The following is a 25,604-nucleotide window of genomic DNA, read 5'->3' as shown; positions in this document are numbered from 1 at the left end:
TCACCTGAAAGTGAGAACAAGTGTTCGCATGGCGCTGTTGTAGCTGGTGTCACAAGATATTTACATGCCAGATGCATTAAAGATTCAGATGTCTCTTCATGCTTCAACCACCATGCCAGAGGACATGTGTTCATGCTCATGACGGGTTCTGCTCGACAATGATCCAAAGCAGTGTGGACTGACGCATGTTCACTTTCATCATTCGAGTCAGATGCCACCTGCAGAAGGTTGATTTTCATTTTTGGTGGTTTGGGTTCTGTAGTTTCTGCATTGGAATGTTGCTCTTTTAAGACTTCTGAAAACATGCTCTACACTTTGTCTCTCTCAGATTTTGGAAGGCACTTCAGATTCTTCAACCTTGGGCTGAGTGCTGTAGCTATATTTAGAAATCTCACATTGGTACTTTCTTTGTGTTTTGTCAAATCTGCAGTGAAAGTGTTCTTAAAATGAACATGTGCTGGATCATCATGATGACCGAGACTGTTATAACATGAAATATATGGCAGAATGCAGGTAAAACACAGAGTAGGAGACATACAATTCTCCCCCAAGGAGTTCAGTCACAAATTTAATTAATGCATTTTTTTTTTAAATGAGCATCATCAGCATGGAAGCATGTCCTCCAGAATGGTGGCCGAAACATGAAGGAGCATACGAATGTTTAGCATATCTGGCACGTAAAGACCTTGCAATGACAGCTACAAAAGTGTCATGCGAATGCCTGTTCTCACTTTTAGGTGACATTGTAAATAAGAAGCAGGCAGCATTATGTCACGTAAATGTAAACAAACTTGTTTTTCTTAGCGATTGGCGGCACAAGAAGTAGGACTGAGTGGACTTCTGGCGCTAAAGTTTTACACTGTATTGTTTTTGAGTGCAGTTATGTAACAAAAAAAAATCTACATTTGTAAATTGCACTTTCACGATAAAGAGATTGCACTACAGTACTTGTATGAGTTGAACTGAAAATACTGTTACTTTTGTTTGCCATTTTTACAGTGCAAATATTTGTAATAAAAAATAAAGTGAGCACTGTCTACTTTGTATACTGTGTTGTAATTGAAATCAATATATTTGAAAATGTAGAACATTCAAAAATATTTAATACATTTCGATTGGTATTCTATTGTTTAACAGTGCATTTAAAACTGTGATAAATCGCGATTAATTTTTTAAAGTCAATCGCGTGAGTTAACTGCGATTAATTGACAGCCCTAATTTTCATTACAACAGTTTATGAAAATCACCTCTCTTTCCTCTTTTTTTGAGCACACTGCCCCGTGCCGGAATCCTCCCACTGCCTTTCTGCATCCTAAATCATAGATTCAACTCCATGACACCCACAAGATCTTAAAAAATCTTGTCTTCAACTCTGTTCTCATTTCCTTTACACACCTTCCTGCCCCCCCCAGTCTTTTCCTTTACAGCCACCTTTATCTCCTTTTTCCGCTCTCATTTTCACACCTTCTGTCACGTTGTCCCTACACTTTAAGCAATCTCCCAGTCCCCATCTGCGAAGAACACTCTCTTTCTTCAAATCCTTCTTTAACACCCATCTCTCTAAACCTGCTATTCTCTTCCTGACATCACTAGTAATCTCCATACACTCCTTCACCTGAACTGCTGTCCTGTGCTTGCCTGGTTGCGTATTTTTAAGTTGCAAGCTCTTTGGGGCAGAGAACATGTAGTCTCTATGGCCACGATCTGGCAGTCTAATCCACAAAGGGTGGACCTGTGCAAAGCCCCATAGAGGTCTGCCCATATGAATCAGATTGCCAGATCCGGGTCTACATTTGTAAAGTTCATGTCAATGTATAGCATTAGATAATAATCATTGTTATAATTTAATGCTATCATATATTCAAATCTGAACTCTGAAATGAATTATTGTTTCAGTTTTACATAAGGTGAGCAGACATAGAACGGACATGGAATAAAATGAGTCACCACTATAAAGCAGCTCTCATCAGACCCTCAAAATAACTTGTTAATTTTTATTAACTGCCTTTATCCTTGCAGCATTCAAGTAATTTTATTCTCATTCAAGTGAAGTGCCTGTGACTCAAGTAGGAACCTTTTCAAGTGTTACTTCAGGAAATTAGTGCAGGAGCTGAGTGCCTGGGAACTTCTGCTCCTTTTGGACAACAGTTGGATCTAAAAAATAGAGCCTTTGGGCTTTCATTGTTTGGCCTGCTAGAACCAAATCCAGGAAAGAACATCATTAGACACATATTAGCAACACTGTAGACTTCCTTTTTTCTTATGAGGAAAACATTTGGATTTTACGCAATAGGCCTTTTTATACAGATTTAAATGCATAAATTCATTTGGCAGTGTGTCTGATTATGCAATAATTCCTCATTTCTGAAACATCCGGCAGGTAATGTTTGTGAGATGAAATGCTACTTTTTTGTTATTTGCCTTCTTCCTTCTTATTCCGTTTATCATTTCCTTTCACTCATCTGTCAAAGATGGACATTGAATCTGGTTTGCACATTGCACAAATTCCGGTAACTTTCTAGCTATGCTAATTATGTCACAGGAAACTTTCTAACTGGGGTACGGACTACGTGCCAGGTTTGACACTACATAGCATTTGTGTGTTACTACAGCTCACTATTGTTTCAGTGGATCTTTGACCTGGTAAAGTAAAATTTTCCTCTGTCCTTGGATGTCAGCAGCTTGTCACTTAAATAGGAAAAAACAGCCACAGACATTTCCTTTGACATGGGGGTAACTGGGAAGAGAAGCTTTCATGACAAATAGGCTTGTGACTGAAGCTGCATTTGGTCACAGCATAGTAACATTTGATGGGATTTTTAATGAATTAATTTAATGAGAAAACTATTTAGAGAGCAGCTGTGGTTTTACTCTGAAGACAGAGAATGCAATTGCAATTAACTACATGGCTGCTTCAGCAACTTCTGTGCACTGGCAGAGTTCTTAGAAATACTGAAGTTCCCAAATTTCGATCAGAATTACTAGACATACGATTCCACACTGCATGTTTGTATTTCATCCCCTATGGTAGATACAATCTCTGTGGGATTCAACAAGCAAACAGCTAAGCAAGACTCCAGTGGGCCTGATTCTACATCCATTGTAACCCCACTGGTTTCAGTGGAGTCACTCTTGACCTACATCACTATAAATGAGATCAAAATCATACACCCTGTAAAATTTACCCTGAAAATTCAGTTCTTCAGGATCGTCTGGGAGATTAGGCAATAATAGCAGTGCAAAAATGTAACTTACTCTCATTTTTCACTTCTTGCTTCTGAAGCTGCTCCAAGAGGTTTTGTGCCCTTCTCTCCGGGTCAGAGCCTGGCATGATCCGTTTCAGGTAATCCAGCAATTTCTGCAAACAAGGGTAATTGGGTGGCTCTCGGAAGTCTTCAGAGCATTGGTCAAGCCAGGCTCTCAAGATTGAGGCTATTGCACTGAAAAGAAGTACATTGGAAAAAGCTGATTGATTATATATGGTATATAAAAAAATCCACTTGTCACTTATACCTGTGTAAAGAGGGTACAGAATAAGTGTAATATATTACCACAGCTGTTAGTGAACAGCAAGTTCTGATTTGGTGGCATTTTTGCACGAGCTTTATTGTAATCTCGTTTACACAGATTTTTACCACTGACTACGGTGGTGTTATATACACCACTGTAAACAGGTGCTCAACCACTGCCCAAAGATGCAAGACAGTGGCAAATCAGATCCATTATTTTTAGCAGCACCAAAACCCGCCTATCTAATCCAGTATCTCTATCAAACAAGGTACCATTAGGCATGAGTGAAATGGTTCAGATAATAATAGAAACATCCTTGCTCCAAACACGCACAACCTTCACCCAAAATACAAACCAAATAGTTTTTTTCTTGTTATTAATAATTTTCTTGCACCTTTATACTTCTGTGTTTGCACCACTTTTTGCACTGTTTCTCTTTTAGTTTAGCAGACACAAAAAATGCAGATTGTTTGGATAAGCTTCAACTAAGCATGCAAAATAAACCCAAATGCTAAAGCTTCTGAGGTCTATCACCCTCTGTTCTATGTTCTAGCCATACTCCATGTTCTCTCTCTATATAGCCAATATATTTTTAAGACTATACTGACTTTCTATTTTACAAACATTTCCATATTTTCAACTAATGTTTCCTCCATTCCCTTCTATAATATGGCAAGCAACCTGCTTTTCTGGTCAGAAAGAGTGCTTTGAAAGCTGACAGTAATATTACTTGGTTAGAGCAGCCAGCAAGGGTAACTCTAGAATTACAAGAGCAGAGCTGCACAAAACATTAACAACTAAGGATGAAAACATGCAAAACTCTCTTGGTTTGGGGCTTCATTACAAACTCAAAACATAGACCGTACAACTCAGGTGGTTCACTTCGGACCAAATCCTGCCATTTTTACAGCCAACAATCCCTTTGATTAACGACTGAGTAAGGACTTCAGGATCTACGCTCTTTGTGGTTATCAGATTTATTCTTCTGAACAGCTTGGGCTCTTCCATTTCACCATTAATATTTTTCATTAAACAAGCTCATTCATTCCTCAGTCAGAGGTTAGTTTAAAAGTTACTTTTATTTAAAGTACAGATGTTCCTGCTTCTATGTCCCTAATGCATTTTAAAGAGATGTCTTGCTGTTTTGGAGGTACCAGTGTCTTAACCTACTTTAACAACAAACAACTAGTCTGTTGAATTTCAGGGGCCAGGGTAAGTTGACCTTTCAGACTTCTACCCGTCTGGGGATGAGTTGCAAGTGAGAGCTCATTTATAGCTCTGAGAAGGGGTGGTTGTTTTTTTTGTGTAGTGCTAATACCGTTCAACACATTTTTTATATTTAGTGCCATTGATGACGGGCACTTTCATACACAAAAAAATAAACAGAGTTTAACACAAGCCCAATCTCTCAGAGTGGAGTTGAAAAGTTCACAGTCGTTACAGACACTGATTTTGCCAGCAAAATAATTTCAGTCAAGAGGGGAAAAAAAAAAAAAAAAAGTACATTGTGCAGACAGCGGCTGTATCCCGCTGACCTCCTATCGGCTGATTAAACAATCAGTGTATTAGGGAGGGAAGCATTCTGAAGAAAGGCTGGACAAGTGCCCAAATCTTGTAGCAGCTTTATGTTTGATGTCCCTGGGAAGAAACTCCCTGTACTTGATAGGCCAAGAAACAGATAGGAATGTGAGACTTCCAAGATCTCAGACAGGAAAGCAACATCATAGAATCCATTCTTTATGGGGGGGATTGCAAGCCATAAATCTTTGTCTGTCCCCACATTGTATACTGCAGAGGTTCTCAACCCAGCAGTCTGGGGCCGCCTGGGGGTCCACGGGCAGGTTTCAGGGGGTCCGCCAAGCAGGACCAGTGTTAGACTTGCTGGGGCCCAGGGCAGAAAGCTGAAGCCCCACTGTCTGGGAACGAAGCCCAGGGCCCTGAGCCCTGCCACCTGGGGCTGAAGCAGTAGCCTGAGTAACTCAGCTTTGCAGGGGCCCCCGACAATTGTCCTGCTTGATACCCCCTAATGCTGGCCCTGGCTTTTATATGCAAAAAACCATTTATTATGGCACAGGTGAGCCATGGAGTTTTTATGGTATGTCGGGGGGGGGGGGGGAAGGGCTCAGAAAGAAAAAGGTTGAGAACCCCGGTATACTGTACTGCATATTTTGTGGGCTGCCACAGAACGTTGGATTTTAAATTCCTGTCTTGAGAGCCACACAATGTGGGCTCTGTTCAGTAGTGCTTTCAAGCAGTCATTCACTAGCCTAGAGGTTCTCCTTGCTCCACTGGTATGAACCCTGTCCCTAAAATTTTAAATCCCTCACTCAGCCCATTGTTGGGTGGGAAGAGAGCTGTAGTTTTGTCACCTTTCAAAATGGGTCCACAGGACACCACTCATCACCTCACATTATGCCCCCCCAATGCAATGCAATATCCCAATGCTGTGACACGCTATGAAGTTATTGCAGAGGCCCCAAAAGATTTGATTATAACCAGTGAGCAGAGCTAGTAGGACAGGGAGCACATGGAAAACCAGAGGGAGAGAGTCCCTCATATCTCTTAACAGCAACTCCATCAATTGATTTTGGAGTGGCACTGATAATCTGCAAGATGAGCTCTGCCCAATCCTCCTTGACTGGAAGGATAACTATGATGTGGGGCCTTGACGGAGCAAGTGCTGATGCAGAGGTCAAGCAGAGGAATCCTTAGGTCCAGATGGGAATTTTGAGAACCTCTCTCTGCAAAGATAGCCACACAGCATTTTTCTTACCCCAACTGGTACTAAAGGAAGAGTTTGGGCATCTTAGTGCCTTGGCTGGGGTTAAAAATTCTGCCAAGTCCACCACTACTGTCCCCAGGATGAGAAATTTTTATGAACATAAACTATGCTTTCAGCTCTGCGCCGCATCAAGTATATTTGCAAAAGGGGCTATATGAGATGGCTGACTAGTTTCTTACTGAATCAGCCAGCCAGACAGGAAGCATTTGTTCCTATGACCTCCCCGTTCCTAAATCCATGCTACATACCAACAGCCGAACTGTGCTTTGCAAAGGCCAGTCCCACCGTTTCCCTCACAAATGAAGTTAACCCAACCCTACTGTCTCAGTTTTACCTTGTCTAAAGTAATATGGGAATCACGTTGTTTGCTACTTTCAAATCCTCAGGAACATCTCCTGAAGCCAGGGAAAACCTTGTACAAATGTCAACCAAGGTTCACAGATTTCCTTCCCATTGTATCTGGATCTTTAAGTACACCAAACCCTTTTATAAGCAATGCAGTTGCTATCTGTAGAATGTCTTGCTCCTCTTCTCTTGCCCCTGCAAGACATTTACTTGGGTAGATTCATTGTTTGGCAGGAGATCCCCACCTTCTTCCCTTTAAAAGACAGATGAGAAGTCACTGTTTGAACAGCTCTGCTGGTTCTTCTTCATGTTAATTGGGGTGCCTCTCACAGTTTCTATTTGCTCCCCTAGTGATTCCTTTTACTTGGTTCTGCTTGTTTTCAAAACTCTCCCACTTCTCCAGTCCTCATACTGCCCTCCATGTGACTCTACACTTCTCCTCACTTAACCACATTGGTTTCTGGGTTGTTTTTTTTTGTTTTTTTAAAGCTTAACTGTCTTTACTGGAATAAATGTTGATTGTACCTTCCCCAAATGAATTTTTAATGCTTCCTACTATGGATTTCCCAGGCATGAGAGAATTCCAGACAATTTTTTTTCAATCGTCTCTCATTTCTTCAACGTCTGTTTCCCTAAAGTCCAGTGTTTTGGCACTATTATTATTACTTATACAGCACTGTAACTGCACATGGTGCTTTCCAGCTGAAATAATAAGCTCACCAGGTAACAAAAGACAAATTCTCTGTCACAAAGATCTAAAGACACAAAAGGTATCAATAGTGTATTAAAGATATCCTTCCCCCACCCCAAGCATTCTATAACAATAGCCCAAAACATTGCAGCATTGGTACTGCAGGTTCTAGTGTTTTGGATAATTAACATGGAATACTATAGTACTTTATTAGAGCTGAACCTCTAGGAATGTCACATGGTCATTATTACTGAGAGGCTTTGTGGAAGCCTCCTGTGCAGCAGGAGGAGGAGGGATTAGACATGTACTTGCTGCCTGATTCATTTCCTGCATCAGATTCCAAGTTCCTTTTATAGTTCTAGCTAAAGCAGATTCGGTTGGATTTGACATTAGCTGAGTAAACAAAGGCACCAAGCAGTTAGAGGTGTTTTCATTCACTTTTGCTCCTTGTCGCTTAACAGATACAGAGGGGATGTTGCGAACTGCTAAACTGAAATCAATTTTAGAAGGAAAAGTACAGTCTTCTCTGTTTCCATCTTCCTGGATGTGGCTTCAAAGAAACTCTATTGTGCTCCAGTTCATTTGGGATTCAAACCTCAATCCTCTGTCATGCTGGTGCAGCAGTAATGTTTGGGGATATGGGAGAAGAGAACGTTTGGGGGCTTCCAGTGGGTGTGAAGCTCACTGATTCTCTGCACTAGAAAAGTGAGCTTGTATATTTCCTAAACTTCAGTTAGTCTGGTTGAGACAAGCAACCTCCAATTTTATAGCACCCTTAATGTGGTTTCACCATGCTGCAAAGTAAAATCAAATAATTAAAATAAATAAAGCTAACTAAAAATGCCTACTAAATATCTGATATCACAATCAGGAAGCTGATTTTCTGACTCGGAAGCTCTTTTTTCAGTATCTTTGAGAAACAGAACTTTGGACAGGGTTTACTGATGCTCTTAGCTTTTCTATTTTGCCTCAAGAGCATCCATGTAAATAATGGATTCTAATGCAATTCACTTTCTTTACTGTGTAACATATGTGAAACATTTCCATTATTAGATTTTGTTTGCTCTGTCTATTGATACCCTTTGAATAGTAATTTCACTGGCTAAATATATGAGGCGTTTCTATGTACAGGTAAGAATATAACTTCATATTGTTTACAGACAACATTCTTTGGCATCTCTCCAAATCAGATTACTCAATGAAATGCCTAACCTGACTCAGCATTTCTCTGTGGACATACGCAAGTATCAGGACACTGAATAAATATGACCAAATCAGTGGCTTTGTGGCAATCTATTAACATTAAACTTGTCCCCCTTTATTGCAAATGAACCTCTAAATTTAGACTAGACACTTCTAATCTGCAGTGCAGAAGACTGATTCACGACTTCTACGAACTTTACTACGAGTCTTTCAAGTTGATGGCTAGATTCTACACACCTCCAGCTGGAGTGTATAATGTGCCACTTACCAATCACTCCCAGTGTCACAACCCTAGCAGTGAACCACAGGCACAAGATCTCAGCACTACATTTGACCCTGACAACTGGTAAAAGGTTCTCCAGTATCCATTTAAAGCACCGATCTGCAACACACACAAGCAGATGCAACACTTTGTCCTGCAAAGACTTTTCTATTCTCCATCTATCCTGAATGAGCTCTGGCCAACTCTAAATGCTTGCTATCTTAAGTATGGGAAATATTCAGTTTCTTTAATGCATTGCCTCTTGAACACATTTGGGACCACACCCATATGCCTAAATTGTGGGTATTAGTACAGCAGTCTGTCAGCACTAAACTAGCCCTGAATTCAAATTTAAAGCTATCTTCTTGGGGTAGATATGGAGAATGAGCTTTTTCAGAGATATCTGTAGAGAGTACAACCTCTATCAATGCCAAGAAGTTGATTCAGGACCTGTACACCACTGCTCTGGTAACTATTCTGTGATCGAGGGATCTCTCTTGAAAGCTTGTCTTTCTTATGCACAATACACTAAACAACTTCAATAAACCTGGGTCCCCTAAATAGCTTGAGCTGGCTGATCCACTCCACAGAATACTTAAAAGGGGCATGAAATCTCATGGATGTAGCTTTCTCTTTCTAGTGGCCCAAGGCTAATGCCAATGTAGCCTGTGGGGTCTTTGCACCAGAGGTGCACTGGGAATATTAATACAGCAAAAAATAATGTAGCATTTTCCTATATATTGGTTACAAGGTAACAAGAAAACCCAGGCACACATCTGAACTATACACCCTAGTTGTCAAAAAGCTAACTGGTCTATCGTGTAAACTTTTAGGCATTCAATACTATCATAAAAAGAAAAGGAGTACTTGTGGCACCTTAGAGACTAACCAATTTATCTGAGCATAAGCTTTCGTAAGCTACAGCTCACTTCATCGGATGCAAGATGTACTATCATACTGTCATACCTTTATTAAGCTTTCTTATTTCTTCTCTTAGTTCTACTCTTGATATGATTTTTAATTTTGCCTTGCTTCATGTATTCTATCCTGAACTGATGTACTCCTTATTTGCCCAGCACAATACACAACAGTGTGGGACAGGGTTTTTATGACCCAAAATGCCAGAGCAAACCTCTATTTAAAAAAAAAAAAAAAAAGAACCATGAGATCTTTAATAGCCTTGGAGAGCAGACAGGCCATTATTTTTTAAAAGTCTGATCCTAAAGTTGTTTTTAAAATCATAACTCTTATGTAGCATATTTGTACAAAACCAGCGGAAGTGTGGTTTTAAATTTTATGATGAGGGACTAAAATCCCAGACGTAAGTTTGAACTGTCACAATAGAAGGCTGGTAAAATATATGAGAAAGAAAAAATGTGTTGACTATATGATTCCCTGTGAGAGACTGTCCACAGAGAAATGTTGAGACAGGTTATTTCTAGCCACCAACACTACCACTTATTATTATTATTTCTTTCATCCTTACAAAAATGTGAGCATAAGATATATCGGCTTGCTCTTCTATGAGAAATGAGTTATGAAATCATATCTAAATTAGAACTGCAAGCCAAGAGAAAGTCTGAGTTACCAGTACCACGTGTTATACAAGATGACCAGAAAGCTATCCACTTCCTAGAATCTATCATTCAAGTTAGAGGAAAGTAGCCAGAGCAGCCAAGGGGGACGCAGTGGGAAATGGTGAGGAATGAGTGTGGATTTGTACTTATAAAGCATCTGTGTAAAGCATGTATACATATTATAGATTTATTAATCTGATGCATTTTGTTATAAATTTTTAGCATGAAACTTTCTGTAAATTAATAATAAAAAAAAGAATGTGGATAAAATTCAGACATGCTGTAAGAAGTTGCCACTCCCATGGAGGTCTTGGGATCAAATTCAGCAGTGCTGGAAATGTCAGTGTAAGTTACGTGATGGATGTAGATTCATTGGAAGAAGTATTTAAGTGATAAAGCAGTGCAACTTGCACCAATTTAGCATTCAGGGGCTGTGCAAAAGTGCATTAATTATGTATCAAGAGGGAAGAAGCTACGGGTGTAGCAGGAAAAACAAATAGCAGGAAGGTGTCTGATAAAGTGTGCAAGGCAGTACTGCTTAAAAAACCCCCACAAGACATGCTCTTGTTAATTGCTACTTCTGTTGCTCTTTCACTTCCACACACTTGACATGCAATTGACTGTCATTTTGCACATATGATGAATGACAATATCAGTGAAATACCTCACTATTGTCACCTATTTTCTCTTAAATTTGCATCCAGGGTCAAATTTTACTCCTACATGGGTATAAATCCAGAGTGACTCCACAAAGACATTGGAGTCTCTCTTGATTTACATTGGTGAAAGTATCTTCTCCATTTTTTGTTCTTGCCTCTTTCCCCCTTATGCTTTCAATTTTTTCCTTATATTTTTTCCTTTCATCTTGGTATATTTTTCAAGCACATTTTCAATATCTGTTTTTCCTATGGTACCAATGTTTCCAATGGTACATTTTAAAATTCACCACTTGTGAGTAACACCCCCATCTCAAACTTATGCTGACAAAACCCCTATGCTACACCACACCACTACGTATTCCCTATACTTCACATATATATATTTGGTCCTCAGCTGTTTATTTTCCCATGAAACTCACTCAGATCCATCATCTGTTTTGCAACAAGATCTTGCTTTAGCTCAAGTTTTATGGCTGGGTTGACCCAAACACAGAAAGGTCAAGTGGCTTGCCCAAAATCATAAGGGATTCAATGGCTCAGCTTGGATTGGAGCCCAGGACCCTTTGGCCTTCAGCCATTTTCTCTACCCACCACATTTTACTGCCGTCTCTGTATTTCTGACATATTTAAAAACTACCACATGTGCTTGAATGAGTGCTTTATGACAGAATGGGGGGACAATACAGCTAGATCTATTTTCCCTCAAGCAGAGAGGAATCAGGGACGCAAGCTGCTGTGTTGAACCCAGTACGAATGCCTTTACAGCCAGTCCATTTCTTCTTCCAAACGCTCAAACCTATCAATGGTTAGCTCTTAATTTCTGACCTCATTTATTTAAAGGTGATCAGCAAGTGTATAACTAAAAATTACTGCAGGATAATACTTTGTCTCTGAGTAAAGCCTTCTATTGAAGATCTCATAGTATTTTACAAACATTAATTAAGTGTAACTACACTCCTGTAAGATAAGTTTTATTACTGGTATTTTTCAGATGGGGAAACTGTAAGGCCCAGAGAGTTTAAGTAATTTGCCTACGGTCACCAAGCAAATCAGGGGTGGTCTACACTAGAAAATTAGATTGACCCAGCTGTGTTGCCCCAGGGTGTAAAAATCCACACTCCTGAGCAATATAGTTAAGCCCACCTAAGTCCCCAGGTAGATGGTGCTACGTTGACAGAAAAATTCTTCCATCAGCCTAGCTCCCACCTCTTGGGGAGGTGGATTTCCTATGCTGATGAGAGAACCCTCCCATTAGCATAGGCAGTGTCTATGCTGAGGCACTACAGAGGCACAGTTACAGTTCTGTAGCATTTCACATGTAGACAAACCCTCAGTTTAAGAGTGGGCATTAGAAGCAGGAAGTCTTGATTTCCAAAGCATGTTCCCTAACCACTAACCCACATTCCGTCCCTGTTAAACCCGCACAGCAAAGGGCAGCAGGGTATGGAGCCCACTGTCAAACTTACAGTTTGAGTAGGGTTTATACCATCTCAAGTCCAGATTCGCCAACTCAGTTTCAGTAAGATGCCCCACAACATGCTATGCTGTTACATCACAACCAGTACAGAGACCCAGTAGATTAAGGAGCTGGGCTGTGTGGGGGTTGGCGTGTCAGGTGAGTAGTGGTGCTTTAGAATATAGAATATTGTTTTGAAAAACTATGCCATACTATATAAAACCCACCTACCTGTGTCTTAGGAAGAGATAATGCTGGAATAGGGAATGCAAACCCCACCTCCTCCCCATTCCCAAAAACCCCAACTTCAGTTAAAATGTTATTTTAAAATGTTATTTCTAGCAGGAAAACATACTAGAGTACGAGCTTGGAAGACTGGTTATGCTGTATATGGGATGTGATTGGAAAGGAGTGTTGGACTTATTTTTTCAAAACAAACTGAAGAACTTGAAAGCCGTGTGGACTCCTTTCTTCAGTTATGCCGCACACAAACCAGCACAATGAAATTAAGAAACGTTTAATAATGCTTCCATGGATGGAATTTGTGACAGTATTATGGGGAAGTTGACAGCACTGACACGTTGTACAGAGCTGAAAGGAATCAAAGGTCTTTACTCAGGGTAATAAATACAATCATCCAGCTATTTTATGCTGCCATTGCAGATGCATATTGTAGATCATTCAGGTGTCCAAGTACAAATACTGTGACCTAAGATTCATTCTACTCTTGACTCTTAAAGATAAATAATATTTCACATGCAATAAAAAAGAGAGAGAAAGATAACTATTCTTTTACATTTAATATTTTTAAATAAATAGCTTCACCATTTCGCACACAACATCCCATCCCGTCAAAACTTAAAAATGACTTTAGAATTATGTACAGAGCCTGGCACAAGCAAGCCCTCATCTCCACTTGGGGTCTCGAGGCACTACCACAATACAATATAAAAACAATAATAAAGAATAATCATATATTTTTGTGGATAAGAAAAGCAAGGGAAACAAACATGTTTAGTTTCTCACTATAATGTGTTGGCCACTACATGAAACATGTCTGATCTGTTCTGGGAAAGTTCCCCTGCCTCCCTCAGAGATTTGATGTTTGTATTATCTGTTAGAGTTATGACAGAGTTACTGCTTTGTGTTATCAAAACGAGTATGGATTGCTGCGTATTTTCAAAGGAAAAGAGGATTATGTTGACCACATCCTTTCTCAATATCCAATCCTGACTGAGGTTTTGCTGTACAGCATAAAGCCACACTTACTTCCTGAGCACTGTTTTGGACTCTGAGGAATTCTGGCTCCCATCTTCTTCACAGTTTGAGGTCTCCAGGTTTCCATACCTATACAACAAGATGGATATTTCAGGCTGTTGCTAAAAATAGAGCCTAAATAATAAGGACTCAAAGGTTATAAGGACTCAGTTTCCACCTAATGGAATATTGGTGTATTATAATTATTGCAATAATTTTAAAAGCTTTCTTATCTTGGACTAGAAATGAAAATATAAGACATTATATACACATCCATTTATGTTTGGCTACTTGTATTACTCAGGCATCTGTGGCCATTCGCACAGAGTGAATGGAGCAAAGGCGTATACTGGATCTGTTTTTAAGTGTGCGGTCTCAAGCCATATAGGAAGTATGAAGTATTAATATAGACACAGTGAGCTTTCTAATTTGTGTAATATAGACACAGTGAGCTTTCTAATTTGTGTACACAAAGTAGATATCAAGTAGATTAGGGTCCATGGCTCACAGTGGAATGGTGACGAGGAAGATGCTGCTTCTGCATTTGTATGGATAAGAGGTGAGATTTTGATGTCTTCCACAATGATGGAGGTCATTTCAGCAATGTAAATGAGATACAGTGTTTGGGTATATGGGAGTTGTTTACAGAACCTTACTTTCAAATACCTTGGTTTTCATTTTTTGTTTGGTAATTACTACAACATTCTATCAACAATGTTTTAAATTAATGTGATATGTTGTTACAAGCTTAAGTCTATCTTGAGGCATTTTATCTAGGAATCTCCTTTGTTTTTAGAAAGGAAGTATGAAAACACTGACATTGACATGTACGTGATGTACATTATTGTGAACTGTCATTTTTATCTCCTTGAACTTGACTGATTCATTTGTAGTCTCCCAAATGGCTGTGGCAACATGTCTCTACCATGGGTGAGATGGGAATATGGTTGGGAATGTGACCTCTAGTGATTCAAGTAGGGAAGTGTGAGTAAGGATACCTAGGTTCTATTCTCAGGCCTACCATTGACTCCTGATAGGATCCTGTACACATCTGTTAGGCCAGCATTTTCAGAAGCGGCCTCTAATTTTAGGTTCCCACTTTCTATACCTTAAGCCTGATTTTCAGAGGTGCTCACCTCGAGTTGTGTGTGCTCAACACTTCTCAAAAATCAGACCCATGGTCAGGCTAGTGAAGCCCCCTATTCAAGCAACATCAGTGTTAGTTATATCCCTGGCTTATACCGAGGCTGAAAGGTAAGTAATTTATCTACATCAGAGCGATCCAGTAAAGCTACCAATTCTGCACCATTAAAGCCAATGGGAATTTTGTGTCTGATTCAGCTAGAAAAGGAGAAAGCCCATAATGTTTGTAAAGATGCTTGGATAAAAGAAGGGCAAGTATTATTAATTAATGGGGGAAAGGTTTATTACTTTTGGCACTTTTCTGGTACTGGATGTTAGTGCTATAACATGGCTTTATGCACTTCCCAGGTGTTCCAGGACTATACTGCATTTTACACCTACTAAGTATGGGGGCTGGTTCTTCACACTCACAACAGCAGCACCTCCAGACTCAATTTCACAACTCATCAGTGTAACATGATCATCACCTGTAATCAGATGTCATGAAGACTGAGGTTCTTACTTTGGTTTACTAAAATTTTCCTTTTAGTACTAGCTGCCCTAGGTAGACTGTAACACTGCAGAAGTGCAGAAGGAAGATATCTTCTAGGACAGAGAGATAACCAACCTCCATTAGTACAGGAACAAGGACTGCTTTGTAATACTGTTGAGGGCAACAACTAAAGTAAAAACGGGGTTTTACATAGTGAGGTTAGAAAGCAAAAGAGCGATTTGACAGATTACGGCGGTAGCTTGGAGAACATACCACTGGGTAACATGGAAGGATTTGGAAGAAAGGAGACCTGCCTCTAGATCCCTTTACCTCCAACCTCACAAGTGGTATGGGTTTAATACGACTTCAAGAAAAGAGGGCCACATACTGAATCATCAACACATCTTTCTACAGCACCTATATGTGAAGATTTCTTATCAAAGTACTGATCCACCCTCCCCTCCTGCTAAGGGATAGGCTGTGACTGGCCCTTGTGCAGGGGGACTTTGCAATGAGATTACCCTGGTCCCTTGTGTGCTCCATGCAAAGGCCTGTCCCAGCCTCTGAGCTTGCAAGAGAATTGAGACTGCTTTCTGTTGATCCTCAGTGTTGCATATTACCACAAAAGGGACAGGGAAGAGTCAAGACCTGGCCTTGATCACCTCTACATTCTCCTTTTACTCCATTGGCACAGGTTGACCCTTGGTTTGTAAGAGCCTTATGGATGAGAGCATAAATTGGTGTGGTTCCAGGCAGAGACAATTACTGTAAAAATCCAGACTCTTAAGAGAGATCTGGCTAAAGCTGTAAGTTTGAGATGGTTCCAGGCAGAGACAATTACTGTAAAAATCCAGACTCTTAAGAGAGATCTGGCTAAAGCTGTAAGTTTGAGAATCTTCGCCAAGATTTTCAGAAGTTACTAACAATTTTGAGTGCCTTAATATCTAGGAGCCGAACTTGAGATGCTTTAGAAGGGCCTGATTTTCAGAGGGCAGGTACTCAACACTTTGTGAAAACCATGCCACTTGAAGATGTCTCAAGATGGGCACCCTGAGGAACCCAAAATCATCAATCATTTTGAAAAATGAGCCAACTTGTTTCTCTAAGATGCAGCCAATGAAAAATAGAGACTTATTCATCCAACCATCTTAAAGGAGAATGATAATGCTGTGAAAGAGTATGAAGAGAGGAGCAAACTCTGCTCCTTCATCTATCTGAAGATTTTACATCAAGGCCACGATGATGCTGTGAAGGTCAACTGTTGGCATTTAAGCCTAAGAAGTCCTCCCAAAACCAGCCAGCTGCTATCTGCTACACGGTGAAAAGTATGTTTGAGCATTACTGTCCATACTAGTAAAAATTATTTGCTCTTCTATAGCACATTTCATCTGAGAACGCCAAAGCACTTTACAAATGGTAATGAGTTAAGTCTCAACAACCCTGCAAGGCAGCTGTAGTGTTGTCGTCATCCTTGCTTTACCGATGGAGAAACTAAGGCACAGAGAGGGTAAGTGACTTACTCAAGCTCTCATAGCAAGTCTGTGACAAAGCTGGAAATAGAATCCTGATCTCCTGAACCCCCAGTCCTCTACTCTAACTGCTAAATTACACTGCGCTTCTTACTCTATGTCTATATCCATGTTAGTGTTGAAACTTTCTGAAATCTCACCACTCCACCTTATCAGTCTCGGACATAAGGCAAAAGCCATGCACAAAACTCTGCAGACTCTTACATTCTTTAAAGTCTAAATCCTTCTCAATTATACCATTACAACTCACTTGTGCAATCCCATCAATGGGATTGCACAAGTGAGAGAGAGCACAGAATTTGATCCTCTGAATGAGCTTTTAGATATCAGTGCAAGTGTATTAATTTTGCTTAGAACTGTCATGCTTTCACTGAATAAATTCTAACATATGCAAAAAAATAAGCATCGCTAAACTGATAAGTGCAGATTCTTATACTCTTACCCATGCCGAATAGCACTTTATTCCGTGAGCGGTGCCCCTGAAGTCTATGCAACCATTCATGGCGTGTCACCACTACTGGTGTATAATTTGATACATATCCTTTTTTATAAGTGTGCCTTCTTTCTGAGTCTCTGCTATCTAAGTCTTCCCCACTGAATCCTACTTGGCCTCTCATAGTTCTCAGAGTTACCCTCAATCCTCATTTCCAGTATTTCCAGCATTTGCAATTCAAAATAAATACTAATAACTCTATTTGCTATACCGCCTAACGATTTATTGCAGCAATGAAATAAGACAGTACCCTGAAATAAGCCTTACCCTGAATATATTCCCAAATATATTTCAATTAATTCCATTTTTAAAAAAAAAAAAAGTACGGTATGCTGAATTTTACCCATATTCATTAACTTCAGTCAGAATTTGGTCCTATATCACAAAGTTATTACAATGACAGGTGATAACTGCCACCATAGTTGTCAATCTCAGCTAGCAGCCATGAAAAGAGCTTGGAGAATGAACTTTGCTCTTCCCTACCCCTAGGGGTGAGCTCTCCAGAACAGGGGCCAGGCACACTGATGGGGCAGCGTGCAGGGAGCTTGCCCTGTTTGCTGCCCAAGTTCTGTGAATAAAGAGAGGTAGGATTTCACTCTCCAGTGCCATTGGGCACCCTACACCAGAAGTAAATTCACTAAAAAGTATATTTTAAAAGTAAAATGGGGAGGGGGAAAAAACCTTTAATATGCAAATGATTTGCAAAGGCAAAAAATTTCCCTGCAAGCAGTGGCTAAGATAACTTCAGTTCTGAATGGCAGCAAATAATTACCTATAGATATTGATTGGGTTTTATAATTCACCATTAATTCTTTCAACAAAATTGAATAAGCAGTGGAACAGTGTCATTATTCCAGTTCTAGAAATCCTCCTTACATGAAATGTTAGCTAAACACGGACAGAATGTCAAGCATACACATCTAAATCCCATTAGTGAAACAAATGTTGAACTTAACAATCAAATAGCAATACAAGCAGGCAATTATCCATAACAAAACAGAATACCACATAACACTACTTTGGTTTCCAAATCACAGCCTGTCTCACTATGAAAGGGCTTTGGACGTACAACAGAACATTAAATATGGGTGAGGAGGAGTTTACAATGCCTGTAACATACAGAATAGCATTGCTGCAGACTTCCACTACTCTGCCCTCATCAGGTCCTGGACAAAGATCTAGTCACTGAATAGCGTCGTATCAATGCTTTGCATACAAAAAGAGACATGAGAAACAAAAGGATCCCACAGCCCATGGAACTTTTCAACCTTGTCCAGTGTTTGGAAGGTTATATACTTCATGCAGAGGGCCTAAATGAACCAATGAAACCAGAATGTGATTCACAGTATTTAAGTTTTAAATGCTGAACAATGGAATAAGAAATGTACCCTATCCATTGAAGTTTTTTGGGGGGTGTGGGGGAGGGGGAACTACTGTTTAACCACTTAATGGTTAGGGAATCATAAAAAGTGTGGCCCTTAGTGTGGATCATATATTATATACACACACACACACACACACACAGAGAGTGATGAGCTGCCAAAATCTTAACGGGTTCCCTCCTCACCCCACAAGGGGGTCGTTGCCCACCCCTGCCCCCTGGGACTCCTGCCCCATCCAACCCCCCCACGTTCCTTGACGCTCCCCCCAGGACCTCTGCCCCATCCACCCCCCTCCCCTGTTCCCTGACTGCCCCCAGAACCGGGCAGGAGGGTCTCGTGGGCCAACGTAGTGGGTGCCCACCCCACCCCTAAGAGTTAGAGGCACCTGCGGGGGGCGAGGTGGGGAGTCCCGGCGGTTCTTACCTGGTGCAGCTCCCAGAAAGCATCCAGCAGGTCCCTCTGGCTCCTAGGGGCGGGGGAGCGTAGCTAGGGCAGGAGCAGGGCAAGCGGCCGCTCCCCCCACTGATCACATCAAAAGTGGCGCCTTAGGTGCAGACTCCCTGGGTGCTCCAGGGCTGGAGCACCCATGGGGAAAATTGGTGGGTGCAGAGGACCCACCGGCAGCTCCCCGCCCTGCGCCCGGCCCCAGCTCACCTCACCTCAGCCTCCTCCCCTGAACCCACCGCCCTGCTCTGCTTCTCCACGTCCCCCCGCCCCCCGCGGCTTCCCGCGAATCAGCTGTTCGGCGGGAAGCCGGGGAGGACTGAGAAGCAGGCCGCAGCTCCCCGCTCAGGCCGAGGGTGGTGGAGGTGAGCTGGAGCGGAGAGTGGTTCCCCTGCACCTCCCCCCTGGGTTACCTGCTGTGGCGCGGGCGGCCCTCCTCGTGCCCTCCCCCACCCGAGCTCACCTCCGCTCTGCCTCCTTGGGCCTGAGCGGGAAGCCGCTGCTTGCTTCTCAGCCTACCCCAGCTTCCCGCACGAACAGCTGATTCGCGGAAAGCCTGGGGGGGATGGAGAAGCAGAGGGGGGCGGCGCGTTCAGGGGCGGAGGCGGAGGTGAGCTGGGGCCGGGGCGCGTTCAGGGAAGGAGGCAGAGCGGAGGTGAGGTGAGCTGGGGCCGGGGTGGGGCGGGGAGCTGCCGGTGGATGCTCTGCACCCACCAAATTTTCCCCTTGGGTGCTCCAGGGCTGGAGCACCCATGAAGTCGGCGCTTAAGTCGCCACTTTTGGCCAGTTAAATTTAGAAGCCCTTTTAGAACCGGTTGTCCCTCGCGGAACAACCGGTTCTAAAAGGGCTTCTAAATTTAACAACCTGTTCTAGCAAACCGGCTCCAGCTCACCTGTGTGTGTGTGTGTGTAAAAATAAATATGCTTCTTTCATTCACTAAGGATCCTAATACACTTTCAAACTATATAAATACTGCCCTACTGAAATGCAGCCACTTCGGAAGTGGAAGGAGGAAACCAGCCAGTATCTCGCAAAACAATACAGAAGGAAAAAATATTTGGGCAAATGACACTGAGCCAAATCCCTTTTCTTAAGAAAAGGGACTTGGGATCCTTAATGTCCATTCAAAGTAACAGTACTACAGGGTTGAAGAATCTAGAGGCCCACCCACTGTTTATTATTCCCATACAAAAAAATTGTCAAAATGCTGCCTGAGAACTTGGTTTGATTTTGATCAAACTGAAATTGGCTTAATATATTTTGATATGTGATGTTGACAATTTGTGTTTTAACAGTTATAAAGCTTTAACTTTGTGAATCTAAACATCTACTGTCATTAAATAATTGTCTGACCTCCCCCCCAGTTCCTACAACTGTGAAAATGTAAATCGAAAAAACAGAATAAAATGCTTAAAACCCATAATTTTGCACAACTATGAAAATGTAAATCCATAAACACTGGAAAAATACATAATAAACATCCGTCAAAATGATTACAAAAAAAAAATTTGAATTCTGTCAAACCAACCCTATATGTATGTCTTGGACCATGTAAGTGTAACCAGTGATACACTGAAAAGGTGATTTGTGGATCAGAATCATTACTGGAATGCATAAGGCCAATTTTCACATCCATAATGCCAATAACCAAATGGATGGACCTATCAAAGTCCTAGAAGTTCCCATAGAAAATATTATCCACCCGTTTTCTGTAGTACCAGGAAGTTCAAGCCAGCAGGGCTCCCCTCTTGAGCAACTTAAGAGGAGAAGGGGAGCCCTGCTGCTCAGAAGCTCCTGTGGCCAGCAGGCCAGAAGCCACACTGTTCCTGTGCACCTCCTAAAACATGCAAGCTGGGAGTCCTATTTCTCAGACTGTGTGAAGTACCCAGCTGAGGAACTCCCCTACGGCTTCATCCTGCAAAGTGCAGAGCACTCATCTGAAGGGCTGAGTGTCCTTAATTCCCATCAAGCACTCACTGGGTAGCTGAGGAGGTGCAGTGCTAGGCAAGGTGCCTGTCCTGCTGTGTTTCTAAGTTCAGTGGGAGCACGGTTCTGATTCTTTGGGCTCTGCTGGCCAGACACTATTATTTCTCTCTCAAAAGAACTCACATCAAACATTTTACACAGCAGAATTTGACAGTCAAACTGGAGGAATAATTTTCTTTTTATTCATCAGCTTCTGCTGAGCAAACAGACACCATTATGATGAAAAAATGCTAGTAACTTGGGCAGAGAGTTTCAAAGTCATTAGGGCAATATTTCTCAACCTTTTTATACCAGGCACCAGCTTGCTGCCTTCTAAACTACATCAGGGAGATCTCAGGGACTGGTGCCAGTCCACAGACTGGTTGTTGAGAAACACTGCTCTAGGGGATTCAGGTACCTAACACCCATTAATTTTAAGAGATGGGGACATCAAATTCCTTTTAGGTAGCTTTGAAAATCAAACCTTTGTTTTGTTTTTTTTTAATGCACTTGCCTAGGCACAAGATTTTGTTTAGATCTACTTCAACCTAAAGGGTCACAAGAAAGCCTTTGGAAATTGGAGGGATCCAAAAAAAAAAAAAAAAAAATTAAGCCTCAAATTTCTTAAGTATAACACAAAAACTCCCTTTAGCTCCTAAAGTATTGAATGGATTTACATGTAATCTTCCACAGCATTTAAATTTCACTCAAAGAGTACATGGTAAAACCTTGGCTATGATTAATATTTATTTTCACACCTGCTAAAGAGCCTAATCTAAAGCCTATTCAAGTCAGTGGGAGACTTTCCCAAAGGATTTAAACCCTGCCTTTAACTGAAAAATCGAAAACTGCCTTTGAGTGTATTACATATTTTTTAAAAATCTGACATCTATATTTTTACAGCAATTGCATGTTTGAATGAGAAATTAAACATTTCTTATTAAAACAAGTTAGATTTGAAACTAACGTTTCTGACTTGTCTTATACTCTGTGCAATGCTATTCATTTCAGCAGTGTAAATGATGGCAGAATTTGTTCCTGAGAGTTTTTCCTATTCTAATGCACAGATGCAAATTGCCAATTCATTTTCAGTTTTTGTAGTTCTTACATCTGACTTTTTCTTCCCAAGTCGATGTCCCATGTGATCATGTGCCTCCTGTTGTGAGAAGATTGAGCCCATGTGTGTTTTGGTTTTGGGGGACCCCCTCCTGAGAGCAGGATCCTGCTTTCCTATGTCATGCGGAGAGGATTAAAAGGAGCATAAATTACATATGGCTCTTTGTGCCTTCAGCCATATATGGAGAAAAAACAATCGATTCCCCCATGTCCATATATGAAATGAAGAGTACAATGCGTAGTCTGGAAAGCCTTAATAAGATTCTGTACAACTTGTTTCTTAATGTTGGTAAGGCAAAGTAACACCCATATTTTAATCAGTGGGGTGTCTTAGGACAGAGGTTCTCAAACTGTGGTCTGTGAGCTCCATTCAGGTTGTCCGCAGATAGTTCCCTCTAAGGTGCGTGCCTGGGCGGCCGCACACAAAAAAATGAAGGGCTACCCACCTAATTAGTGGAGCCATGCCTGCGTGGGAGAACTGGGGGAATTGGGACATGCCGGGCTGTGGTGGCCAGAGAAAGGTGATTTTCTGCAGCTCCAGGGCTGCGACTGCTGGGGAGAGACGGCCCTCCTTCCCAGCCCCAGGTTGGGGGCTGCCACGGTGGGGAGGGGGACAGAGAAAGAGAGACCCCCCCCCTCCTTCCCAGCCTGGGGGCTGCTGCGGCGGGGGAGAGAGGGCACATCCATTGCATTAGAAAGGTAAGACTACTGATATTAGAATATGAGTTGTGTGCTTTTATTTGTAGAACAAAAAATGTTAATTATTATTAAGTTCTTTTTATATAGCGCTTTTATCCAAAGCACTTTACAATAGTTAGCTAATGGTACAAACAACATTTGGATCGATCATTAAGTGGTCCACCGAGACCCTCAGCAATTTTCAAGTGGTCCGTGAAAAAAAAAGTTTGAGAACCACTGCACTGCCTTAGGAAAAGCCTGGGTTGGGAAAAGATGGATAAACCTGGATTTTTTCAGTTTCTCAGGGAGAAGATCACAAAAAAATCTCCTCAAGCTGCAGGTTAATTTAACCAAAGCACAAGTTATTTTGAACTTTCTGCACATATCTCAAAATACCTTTTCTGACTTGTCACTTCTCTGGCATCAGCTTTCTTTATTGTTTTCCCATTCACAGCATCAAACATAGCTTACAGGAATGGGTTTCAGCATAAGTACAACCTTGCCTATTTCTTGTTAACCAGAACACATTTTTTCACACCCAGAATTTGGATCATGCTTATAATACATCAAACATGATACCATGCAGAACAGGTCTGATATATGAACCATATCCACTCCCACAAACATACCATTCCTGCAGGCAAAAATTATTTTCTACAAGTGTAAAATTCACCTCCCAACCTGGGGCCAGGTCGTAGAGCTGAATCCTACCTGTAGCACTTGTACAAGGTATTTTGACTGATGGATCCAACAATCTCAGATCAAGTAGCCCGTTTTCTGGCTTGGTCCCATCACCATTTTTTATAGGACCAGGGAAGAGCACAGACAGAACAGTGACATTCCCTGCACAGCTACTCCACCTACGGATCCCCTTCCCCACTTCTACCACCAAGGGTAAATGTAGGGCTTAAGTGATTGTGGGTATGTCTACACTGCAATTAAACACCCATGGCTGGCCCATATCAACTGACTCAGGCAGCAGGGCTCAGGTGAGTGCGGATTCTTCCATCAACCTAGCGCTGTCTACACCAGGGGTTAGGTTGGCTTCCCTACACTGCTCAGGGGTGTCGATTTTTCTTACCCCTGAGCGACATACTTGGGTTGACCTAAATTTTTAGTGTAGACCAGGATTTATTGACATGAGGAGGTGCCATTAACTTCAATTCATCCACTTGCCTGAGTGAGGGTTGCAGGATCTGACTCATGTTTTCCAGCACCAAGTGCAACGGGGTCTCAACAGGTGACTAGGGCTTCTAGGTGCTACTGTAATACAGAATTATCTAAGAAAGAGAGAAAGCCCAGCCCTCTGAGGTGCTGCAACCCTTGGCTCCCACTGACTTTCAAGGCGTTGAGGGTGCCCAGCACCTCACAGAAGTAGGCTCCCACTGTATTTTTCACCTTAGCTAACAGAAGACACAGCAGTGACCAAAGTGTTAGAGACCGGGGTGTGGGTGGTCTTGCCTAATGGTCAGGGCAGGAGTTTGCCCTACTGGTTGGAACAGAGATAACCCGGCCTAGTAGCCAGACCCTGATCAGGAGCCAAGTTGCCAAGTACAAGGAGTGAGCCAGAGCCATGGTCAGAGGCCAAATATCAAGTTGAGAGAGTGAGATGGTATCAAGAGCCAGGAATCAGGAGCCAAGGGTCAGAGAAAATCATCCAGAACAGGGGCAGGAGTCAGGAGCAGCAACTAGGAACTGGGAGCCAGGAACAAGGAGCTGGAGGCCGGAGCAGAAGTCAGGTGCCAGGACCAGAAGAAGCAAAGAAGGACCCGAGAGCAGGAGCAGTACACAGAGCTGTGGCAGTGGAAGAATATTGTGCAGCCAGGGACCCAGGCCTTATGCAGGGTTTAATGATGTGCCTACTGGAGTCTTCAGCCAACCAGTCATTAGCTGAACCAGCTGAGGACACTGAGCTGGGTCTGGGTTCAGCTGCAGGTCCCTGACAATAAGGGGCTCATTTTTAGAAATGGGCTCAAATGCTTCACGTGCAACATAGGTAACTGCTTATCTACCTATTTGCACAGTCAAATGAAAATGTGGGTCATTTAAACAGAGCTCACACAAAATGTACATGCTCAAATTTAAAAGCTACCTAAAGATTTAGCCCTGTATACAAAATATACCCTTTAATTTTCTTCCCCTCCTCCCCGCCACTTCCTCCTTTTTTTCTTTTTTACTGACGCATGGATGAGACAATTTTATGCTGGTGGGAAGAGACTGGTATAAAATATACTAAAACACAAGAGTTATGGTCAGTCTAACACTAAGATTACAAGTTGAAATGCTCAAAAGCAAGGATATGAAAATATTAAGGACTTCACGGTAATGTTAACTCAGCCCCACTGCACAAAGTGTACATTTTAGGGGATAGCTTTAGCAACAAACATTAATATATTAGGCTGTGATTTTTAGAGGAAGCTTAGGGAGTTAGGTGCCCAATGGAATTTGGGTATCTCACTCCTTTAGGTGACATTGAAAACCCCTGCTAGAAGGTACACATTTACAAAGCAACATAGAAATAGAAGCCACAACCCTGATGTGTTAACTTTACCATGAGAAAAAAACTTACTTTTTTCCATTTCCTAACCTTTGTGAATCTAAAGTCATAACCTCAACATTACATTAATGTACATTGCTTA

At 41.7% G+C, this 25,604-nt stretch overlaps 1 protein-coding gene across 6 annotated transcripts in view; it reads right to left on the bottom strand.

The window, feature by feature from the left end:
• Nucleotides 1-25,604, bottom strand: part of RGL1 (ral guanine nucleotide dissociation stimulator like 1) — a 159,064-nt gene that overhangs the window by 42,164 nt on the left and 91,296 nt on the right. For 5 of the 6 annotated variants that reach the window (XM_074961112.1, XM_074961113.1, XM_074961116.1 and 2 more), the window contains 2 exons: nucleotides 13,755-13,832; nucleotides 3,256-3,440 (listed from right to left, as the gene is read on the bottom strand). In XM_074961112.1, coding sequence (XP_074817213.1) covers nucleotides 3,256-3,440; nucleotides 13,755-13,832 — 263 coding nt within the window. The remainder of the gene's footprint in view (nucleotides 1-3,255; nucleotides 3,441-13,754; nucleotides 13,833-25,604) is intronic. The other variant, XM_074961115.1, reaches the window with a different exon arrangement.

This window comes from Natator depressus, chromosome 8 (assembly GCF_965152275.1).
Source record: "Natator depressus isolate rNatDep1 chromosome 8, rNatDep2.hap1, whole genome shotgun sequence".
NCBI classification, from domain to species: domain Eukaryota; kingdom Metazoa; phylum Chordata; order Testudines; family Cheloniidae; genus Natator; species Natator depressus.
This window is presented reverse-complemented; position numbering and strand designations above follow the sequence as displayed.